This window comes from Callorhinus ursinus, unplaced genomic scaffold (assembly GCF_003265705.2).
Source record: "Callorhinus ursinus isolate GAN/ISIS: 27379988/994484 unplaced genomic scaffold, GSC_fseal_2.0 scaffold1, whole genome shotgun sequence".
NCBI lineage: Eukaryota > Metazoa > Chordata > Mammalia > Carnivora > Otariidae > Callorhinus > Callorhinus ursinus.
Window position 1 is genome coordinate 85,788,465 of NW_027397063.1, and position 10,311 is coordinate 85,798,775.

At 43.3% G+C, this 10,311-nt stretch overlaps 1 protein-coding gene across 9 annotated transcripts in view; it reads right to left on the bottom strand.

Annotated features, from left to right (window-relative positions):
• LRRIQ4 (leucine rich repeats and IQ motif containing 4) overlaps window positions 1-10,265 on the bottom strand; it is a 27,818-nt gene extending 17,553 nt beyond the window's left edge. For 7 of the 9 annotated variants that reach the window (XR_012373953.1, XM_073877641.1, XM_073877668.1 and 4 more), the window contains exons 1-2: window positions 9,783-10,182; window positions 2,904-3,957 (exon numbers count right to left, since the gene is read on the bottom strand). Coding sequence is in view for 8 of the 9 variants with exons in the window: in XM_073877641.1 (XP_073733742.1) it covers window positions 2,904-3,926 (1,023 nt within the window). In the remaining variant the exon portion in view is untranslated. The other 2 variants (XM_073877607.1, XM_073877576.1) reach the window with 2 other exon arrangements.
• Window positions 10,266-10,311: the final 46 nt, after the last annotated feature.

Genomic DNA, 10,311 nt, shown 5'->3' on the forward strand with positions numbered 1-10,311 from the left:
TTCTTAAAATGTGCGACAGTCTCCCTATTGATTATGTTACAGAGACACCTATTCTCTTATAGACAAAAAAAAGCCCAGCTACATATCTCAAGAGCTTCTTAACTCACTTTGAACCACCTTCCTTTATCTGGCTTTACTCCTAACGGGGAAATCATTCCCCACAGTTGCCTGTCCTAAGCCCTGGCTTCTCCTCCACCCATTCCTCTCTTCTTCATGAGAATGGTTACAGTTCAACTCAGCCTGATCTCTCCATAGATGGGGGGATAGATAAATAATTGGGGAGTAGGTCAAAAGAAAGCCCCTTAGAGGGACAACATAACAGTAAGTCTCACACACCCACAATCTTCCATAAGATATTTTTCTCTTCATTGTGTAGGGTGAGGGCTCATTTTCCTAAAAATGCTATAAAATGTGTATAGTTTTATTTATTTTTTTAATCAGAGGAAGTCAATCTCCAGAGAAACTGATGTTTAAGTTTTCCTTCTTGGCCATTTCACAATTCTTCATCAGGCACTTAGATCCCTTTAATACAAATCATCTGCATCAGTGCAGTCCAAAATAATAGGAAAAGGTTTTTCAATCTAACCCCTTCATTATAACCCAGTGATGTTCCTCTTACTGCTGTTCAGTTAGCTCATAGGTTTAGCTTTTCTTTTTCAAAGCACATTTAATGTTTAGACTTTTTTTTCAGGATATTCAAGATCCAATAATTAATCCCATTACAGTCACATTAAAGTAGCAGGAATAAATCTGGATGTACAGAAAACCTACAGAGCATCAAATGAGGACAATCATTATGGATACTCTAACTGAGCTTTAGTCATTTTGAGGTTGAGTTGTCCCGTAACAGAAATGTACCATACAAATAAAATCCATCTAGATACACACTGAAAGCCAGCTATTTTTGCACCCACCTAGGCAAGAAAGAGCTACTGGCCAGGCTCAAAGAGCCAGAAACCCATCAGGTAAGTCTTTCGGGTAGGAGAGGTAAGGAGCTGGCTTAAAAACTATGTGTCATTATACAGAGAGATGCACGGGGAAGTTACTGGAGGGATTAGCATAAGAGGAAATGAGAGAAGAAGACAAAAAACCACAGAAATACCTTCGTAAGAACTGAAGAATAACAAGCAATGGTACATAGAGATTTTCACATTCAACACAATAATATTGAACATGTCCACATTTCAGCACAGCTTGACTTGTGGTAAAACCTGGCATTGGATGAGGCTTATCTCTATTAAGGCGCCATCTGTGTGTGATTCCCTCCTCTATTCTGATCTCTGAAAAAGTCTCACAGGAAAGGATTACTTATCATTCAAGACTCAGTAGGAATTAAGTCAATTTGTTATTCTTCCCAAGGGCACTTTCTATTTTGAGGCTTTCACTCCCAGTGTAGAACTGGACAGACTTTGTCCACTGTAAAAGAAATTTCTTGCCTCAGTGGTGGAATAGCTGGGGGGATGGGCAGAGGGCCTCTGATAAACCTCTGAAATCCTCCAGTGGAGATCAAGCCCTAGATTCTCTTTCTAAATCCTAAATTACCATCAGAATGGTTACTTCCTGAAAGGCAGTTTTAAAACTATAGCGACTAGGAAAAACAACAGCACCCCCCACGAAGTTCTAAATGAAAAATCGAGTAAGAGATTAAACAAAAACAAAAACACCCCTAACAAACCTTTAAGGCCTAGGACTAGAATAAAGTATGGTGAGCACAGGAGATCCGCGTCCATGGCCAGGAAAAGCAGACCTATTACTCGATTACAGTCGTGGATTTCCAAATCTCCTGATTTCTCCCTCTACATTTGTAACAGAACTGTTCTTTTTAATTTTCAAATATTAAAAATAAAGAGGGGCGTCTGGGTGGCTCAGTCGTTAGGCGTCTCCCTTCGGTCATGATCCCAGGGTCCTGGGATGGAGCCCCGCATCGGGCTCCCTGCTCGGCGGGAAGCCTGCTTCTCCCTCTCCCACTCCCCCTGCTTGTGTTCCCTCTCTCGCTGTGTCTCTCTCTATAATCTTTATAAAAAAATAATAAAGAAACAAACACATGTGTATGCACCACCCAAACCATTTGTTAATAAAATGAAATTCGTGTCAACTCTACTCAAATAAAAAGAATTTTCAAATCAATAAAATGAAATGCTGCAATTAAAACTGAGCTCCCTGGTGACCCCCTCCTCATTTCCTTCACTTCCTTCCTCTTCCCACCGGCAGCCACTATTAAGAATTGAGCGAATTTTTTCCTAGTTCATATGTTTTATACTTTTATTACATATATACATATCCACAAAGTAGGTGTTGTGTGTGTATGTATATAGTTTTGTGTAAGAATTTATAGTGTCAGGTTCTGCAATTTGGTGTTTTCCTTTTTAATAAACACCACAATTTTGAGGTCTACCTGCCCCACAGGTAGAGCACATACTGCTCTAGTTCAGTTAAATTATTGTAGGGTTTTTTAATTTTATGAACATAGCACCATCTGTTTGCTCATCGCTCCCATACTTCCCTGACTGTCAATAGCGCTATGATGAACATTTTTGCACACGCCACCCTGCACACATGGGATGGAGTTTCTTTAGGGACTGCTTTTGCAGTTCACCAGAGTGGAACATTAAGGCCTGAGGTCGTAGGTGTCAGGAAAAACCCCTGCCGTGTGAGGAACCCCCGTTAGGAGGTGGTCTCAGTTCAGAATACAGACTCTGGGGCCCAGGCGCTCTGGGTTGGAACGCGGCTCCGTCTTGTACAGGGGTGTGGCCTCGGGAAGTCAGTTAAGCTCCCCGTGCCTCGCCTTCCCCATGTATCACTGGGGATAATAGCACCCACAACAAAATGAAGACATCAACACCAGCTCAGGGGTAGGAAAAGCCTTGTGGAAGCACCGTGACAGCCAGGAAAGGAATCAGTACCTGCCGTATCTTATTATCCTCCAGCGCCAGGACTTCCAGGTTCTTCAGCGCACCGATCTCCGACGGACAGCGCTCCAGATGGTTCTGGCTGAGATCCAGGAAGCGCAAGCTGACCAGCCGCCGGAAGGAGCGCCGCAGCCCCCGCAGGCCAGTGTTGCAGAGGTAGAGCAGGTGCAACGAGGTCCACTTGCAGATGAAGCGCGGCACCTTCTCCAGGTGGTTGCCGCTCAGCCCGATCTCCGTCATCCCCGTTAGCTCGGCCAGGGTGTGCGGGATCGAGTGGAGGCGGTTGTGGGACAAATCCAGCACCGACAGTTTGCGGCAGTGGCCCAGCGACTCGGGGAGAACGGGCAGGCTGTTACAAGCGACATAGAACTTCAGCAGCCTCGTCAGGCTCCCAATCTCTTCTGGGATGACAGTTAGTTTGTTCTCATCCAGGTCAATGATCTCCAGGTTGTAGAGAACACAGAGCTCCGCAGGAAAGACTTCAAATTGGTTTTGCTTCAGGTAGATCTCCCTCAGTTTGGTCTGGTTCACTATTTCCCTGGGCAGAGACTTCAGGTCGTTGCCGGTCAGCCCGAGCAGCTCGAGGTGGTGCAGGAGTTTGCAGATGGCGATGGGGATGTCGGCCAGGCGGGTGTGGTAGAGGCGCAGCTCGCGCAGCGCGCGCAGGCCGCTCAGGACTGGAAGGGACGAGGGCAGCAGCGGGTTGTGGCTCAGGTCCAGGCCCTCCAAGCTGCTCAGCTTGCCCAGCTCCGGGCACAGCTCGCTCAGCTTGTTCTTGTTCAGGTAGAGGATCCGGGCGTTCTTTAAACGCTGAATCCCTTGGGGGATTGCTTCAAGCTGGTTGTTTTCCAGATGCGCTTCTTCTAAGTCTTCTAATTCTAAGATCTCTGAGGGAATGGTAGTCAAGTTCTGATGAGAAGCATCAATGAAAAATGTTCTACCAGAGGCCTGTTGTGGATCACCTTTCTGATGAATTCTAGGTGCACGTCCTACTGATTTTATGATGTCATATGACATTGTGTTGATGGAAAGTTCAAGTATTCAAAATCTGAAATATTGGGAAAAGAAAAAAAATCTGTTTACTTGCCATGAGATTCCATATCCTTAAGAGAGATAAAATTTAAGCTTAGTTGATTCAATCTAGGGCTTGACATTCTAACAGGGCATGAAATGTAGGTTTTTGTGTTTCGTGTTGGGAGATGAATTCAAGTATAGACTCCTCCTAACAGGTTGACTTATATGAAAAGAAAAAAGATTGTCTAATTTCAGTTTTTTTAAAATCCCTGTCTTGATTCTATTTCCAGGTAGAATGGAGAAGATTGCAAAAGATCGCTCTTACCATAAACACTGAAAGAACACTAAGAAAAAATATTTTAAAACATTGCATTTTTTTTCTTGAAGCCACCAGAGAGTTGTGGATGCAAAGAAGGCCAAAAGAATTAAATTCTAGAGATGGACTACTCTTTCCTAAGTATGTAGAGACCAGAGGGCACTTTGATGCCCGGTGGCATTTTTCAACTTTGGGGACCGGCAGGAAGAGGAGCCAGCCTTCCATATGCACAAGTAAAGGAACTTCTGAGACAAGGAGAAACCAGCCAAACTTTTTTAAGCCATGTATGGATTAGCATGGAAGGGCCTCAAATGCAGAGTCGGTTCTCCCCCGCTAGACTGGGCCTGACTCAATGGCCTAGGAAAAGTTGCAGGCTAGGTGAAAGAGCAGAGAGACCTCGTGGTCTTAGATGCCTAAGCCTGGCTGGGGCGTAGGGGCTTAAATCCCTAAGCAAGATATCTGAAATTGCCTCGAATTGAAATGAACTACAGCAGCAACCTAGAAAGAAATTAAATGAGAAGTAAATCATGTCCATGGATTAGAACACTCAGTGTTAAGAGGCTAATATATTCCCCAAATTGATCTTTTGTTTCAGTACAATCTCAATCAAAATCTCAATAGGCTTTTTTTTTCTTTTTTGGTAGAAGTTAACAAGCTGATTCTAAAATTTATATGAAAATACAAAGAACTTAGAATTGCAAGAGACAATCTTGAATAATAACAAAATTGGCAGACTTGCACTACTGGATTTATAAATCTTATAAATCGAAGGTGTTAATATTGTGTTACAGAAGACTAAGTCCTTGGTCATTAACACACACACACACACACACACACACACACACACACATACACACCTCAAAGCCTAAGAAGGAAGGCCGAGAAGACGATGAGGCGATGGTGGCCCGGTTGATTGTAGCATCTTTGAGTTGCCTTCTAGGATGGGGGCTTTCCTGCTGGAGGACTGGACCTCTCCTCCCACACAGAGCCTAGGCCTTAGATGGAGGTTATGTGCTTCGAGCCCCACACTTAATATTACTGCGCCTTGCAACACAAAGTATGTGGTTTAGATCCTCATTACTATATGCCTAGCCTCCGACAGAGTTCTGGGACAGTGTTGCTCTCTGTTATTTAAAGAAAGGAAAAGACTTATCATTGATTAAATCATGTCTAGAATAAGCTGTCTCCAACATTTCTCATTTGATCATTAGATTGATTTAATACTGTTCAGTCCTGTGGATAAAATTTCCAGTGTCCTGAATATAAACTACGGACAATGCTGGACTCCTAAACAATCTGTGGTGTACGGACTAAGGCCATGGTAGAAATGAAAATAGAGAACACTCGGGACACTATATGCTCTAAGCTTTACTTAATGTATATAATCCTAACTAGAACCCTAAGAAGCAGGTGCCATTATGATCTTGGTTTTACAGATACAGAAACTAACCAAAAGGGCTTTTCTCAGAACCTAGTAGGAAGTTGGGGCAGGAGCGAAGAATTTGCCTTAACCTCACTGAGGATATTAACATCATTTGTTTACAAGAAGCCTGGTTTTTATTAAAATCAGCCTTGGGTGTGAGCATTCTGGCTTGATTTTCTTTTGCGGCCTTCTGGCAGAGTCATCTAGGGAAGATTCTTGAGGACTAGCCGTCTGATTAGGGTTAACACAAGTGCATCTGGGCTTCCAGACACATAAAAGAAGTTATTTCTCCTAACATTCGTCTTGTTCCAAGTTGAGACCTGCCTAGAATGTCTGAATGTGTGTGTACATATGTTATCTTGCCAGAATCATTTATCCCACATGTGTCTGGAACCAATTTGATGGCCTCTGAAAGCTATATATATTGCATATCCATTAACGGACTTAATAATAGGAGGTTGTAAAGTCAGATTTGCAACAGGTTGGCCAGTAATTCAGCCACAGTAAATAAGAACGGAGAAGATTGATTCCTCATTGACTATTTTTTTCATAAGGATTGCTACCGCAACGTGGTCAAATTAACTTGTTACAACCCAATATTACTGTGGAATTTCTAGGTGCAATAACTGTGGTGTCATTTCAAGGAGTCAGGGTTTGGATAGTTTAATAATTGGCCCTTTTTTGTGTACTTTTAATGCCATTTAAGAAAATGATCAACCTCAAATTTCTATCAAGTGTTGACACTTTTGTTTCCAAGTCTGTTTACACACCAACTGGATAGATAAGACTACAGTCCTGAGGTTAACAGGGCTCTCTGATAGCATAAATAACCATTTCTAGTTAAAATAATTTCAAGATTTTACTTAAAGCTTCACCTGGGAGATCTTCTCCCTCTAACACAGACAAGCCAAAAGCCTCAATATACCTTGGATGGAGAACCATGTAATGGTAATGGTAACACCCTTTCTTTGATAAAAATTTCTGGGAAACTAAAATCCCAGGAAAAATTTTTAGGTCTCCTCTCAAGTAATACTGAGTAATAAACTACAGACTTGAGTGGAAAACTTTTATAAGCAAGCAACTTTAGATTTGGCAGGGGCAAGGGAGAATCTAAAGGGCTCAGCCAATAATAAAGGCAAGATGTTGTGATATAATAATAAATATATATTTGGTCTTTGTTCCCAAGTTCCTGATACAAGAGCTTCTAAAACCTTTGGTATTTTCTGGGGGGTTGGAGAGGAGTGTCTTTTGTTATTCATAATAAGCCCCATTCAACCACACCTGAGTCCATACTAATGAGGTCACTCTCCTTAGGCCCCCCAGATAGCCTCACGAGGCAGCTATTTGCCAGAGGAACCATCCGTGCGATTAGAGGGGTTGAAATTTCAGCCCCAGCCACAACCTCAAGAAAGGGTCACTGGGAGAGGGGCTGGAGGTTGAGTTAATCACCAATGGCCAGTGATTTAATCAATCGTGCCTTGGGAATGGAACCTCTATAAAAACCCTAAACAACAGGATTGGGGGAGCTTTTGGGTTGGTGAGCACATCAAGGTGCTGTAAGGGTAATGTGCCCGGAGAAGGCGTGGAAGCTCTTCACCCTCTCCTCGTACCCTCTCTTCCCCACGTGCATCTCTTCCATGTGGCTGTTCCTGAACCATAGTTTTTAGAATACAGCGGTAATGGTAAGTAAAGTGTTTCTCTGAGTTCTGTAAACCATTAAAGCAAATTATCGAACTTCAGGAGAGAGCTGTGGGCGCCCCTGATCTGTAGTCCACTGGTACCGGTGACCACTTGGGACTCGTGAGTGGCATCTCAGGTGGGAAGCAGCCTTGTGGGACTGAGCCCTCAACCTGTAGGGTCTGCACTAACTCTGGGTGTGTAGTGTCATAATCAAACCTTAGGACACCTACTTGGCGTATGCAGAGAACTGGAGACTGGCTTGTTTGGAAAACCCACGCCGTTGGCGTCAGGTGTTTTGTAAGTAGAAACTTCCTAATTAGTACTGGGATACGGAGATGTTTGGTATGTTAAGAGAAATAGAAGGGAAAAAAGTCTATAATCTGATAACAAGCTCTGAAAGTTTTGTAGAGTAGAGAGTCTTCCAAGCACGGGTCCAGTGGGTCTGGCCTTTTGAAAACCTCAGATCAGTTACCTAAAGGTAAAAGAGGTCTTAGAGAAACATTCATTTCCCAGAATTGTTAGCCATGTTGCACAGTGTGCCCCCATCCCCACTGTCACCAAATAATTGATCTGAAATAGCTTCTCAGGACTTGTTTTCTTTAAATAGACTCAGACGGGTATTTTACCCATTTTCAAAAATGTTTCTACCCTTTATTCCTCTACGTGTAACACCAAACTATAGATCTAGTAATTCCTAGGCAAAACCTTTTATTCTTTTAGAATGTGGTTTTTCAGATTATTGTCTTGCACAATGAATAAGAAGGTTTGAGGTGCTTTTCTATTACTAATCACCGATACTTTCTTGTCTCATCAGATAATAAAAATGTAAACTTTTCAGACCACTCACTCTTTTATCCATGGGCCAAATCAGTTTTTTTAATAACACTAATTTTTCCACCTGCATATTTAGTACCTAAACAGCACATATGCATGAACAACACCGGAAGTCAGCACTTCAGATACTTGTCAGAAAATTCAACCAGGAATTTGCTCTGTTCTGATACTTGCTAGCAGCTCAGTTGAGCCTTCTGGTAGTTGGGGAAAAATAGCTAATGGGTGTGTTAAATATTAATTCTCGCAGATCCTGAGTTCAATCTCCATGTTAGCAAGAAACAACTTACCTAGACCTTATTATCTGTGTTTCCTCAAGACAGGAGGATCATAATTATATCCTAATAAAACCTCATGCTGTTGGGCTTTTTAAATAGTTACAATAAAAGAAACATTTGAAAAATATTTCTGGATTTTCTATAAAGCTATAGTCAAAGACCTGTCTATTAAGTTACTTATATAAAGATACACCTACTAAACCTTCCTACAATAAGGTGCCAGAGAAATGTAAATGCTGCTTTTTATTGAAGAATGGGGATTACATACCCTCCTATATTCTCTTTGGCTCTGACTTCTAGAAAGTTGAGATTCAAGTTAGACCTCCACTCTGGGTTCTTGACACCTAAGCACCCAGTGAATCCACTTAAGTCTCCTTGAAGCCAACTCAGCAACATCTGTCTCCTCCACCACCCTCCCCTCCCCCCCCAGTCAGTGATTCTCAAGGGGAGGGTTTTTAAAATTACATCCCTCCTCCATCTGGAAATCATGGGATTAATGAAAAATGTACTGATGGAAATGAATTGTACATGTGGTCAGGTTTTTTTTTTTTTTTTTTTTTACCATCCTACTTGATATGCATTTTGACGTGCAGGCTGTAGTTGTATGCAAATACGGTTGTTGTGTTTTGTTTTTTGCTAAGGTGGATAGGGAGAACAGTGCTTTAAGTGGTGTTTGTCTAGTTAAAAGCAGCTCTTTTCTGTTTATTCTGTTCTGAACCTGTTTTTTAGTCACTCTCTAGAACAAAAGTGATTGGCACTTCTTGCTCCCTTAGAAGAGTATCCCCCCTTCCCCTAGAGCAGCAATTAATAAATCCTGAACCTCTCTTTACTTTCCTCTACTCCAAATACTCTGAAAGGGGTTGGGAGGGTAGATGCTGAACTGTGCCCACACGCATGCTTTGGTATTTCAAGCTACCTGTCGGCTTTGTTGGTAGAACTTGGGTAAATGAAAACAATATTTTCTATTCATATTTAATCTGAAAGAATTCAAGTGATGCTTAAAATTTGTGGGCTACACAGGGTGTGAAGAGACCCCTTCCTTGCCTAGCACAATTTCTTAGCAGTGGAGTGCTGTTCTGGAATTGCCTAGTGGGGTAGCTTCAGGGACAGAGGTCCTGGACGTTTCTGTTTTTCACCTTTGAACTGTGTTCAAAAACGTCCTGGTTTCACTTTGAGGGTCTTCCTTCCTTCTCCCAGGCAAGGAGTCTCTGGTTGGCTCCAGAGCTCTCTACAGGGGCCCTTCAACTACTTCCCCTGTGGTCTATGGTAACCCCAAACAGAAGACCTTTCCTTCCCTCCTTCCTCTTTTTCTCTCTCCCACGTCCAATTACCTGAGCATGTTGCCCTGTAACTATGGCTGGGTTTTGTCCCCTTCTCCTCCTTTCCCCAAGTCCAGCCTCAGCTGGATCTTCTCTCAGCTGGGCTACTGCAGGGGCTTCGGAACGCTTCTCCTCTAGGTCCTGTCAAATCCACCTTCCACCAGCTGCTCCCTATCTGAGGGCTCCCAGCGTCCTTGTCCCATAACAGCTGTGCTGCTCAGGGGATGCTCCACGTGGGTCCGACCCTGCCTGCCACCGCCCCCCCCTGCCCCGTACTCATCTGGGTGGCCCCAAGTACCTGCGCATCTCCAGCACCCACCGGGCAGTTCCGCCCTGGGGTGGATTCACCGGGACCACTCAGGAAGTTACCCCCTACAGAAAGTCCTCCCTGATACCGCCGCCCCTCCACAAGACTATCTACATACCCCTTTAAGCTCCCTTAGCTCCGTGCCTTATCCGTGCTGGTGCTACTATCTGCTTCTGCACTTGGCCCCCGCAGGTGTGTACACACTTTGGGGAGGAGACTGTGTCATAATCGTCT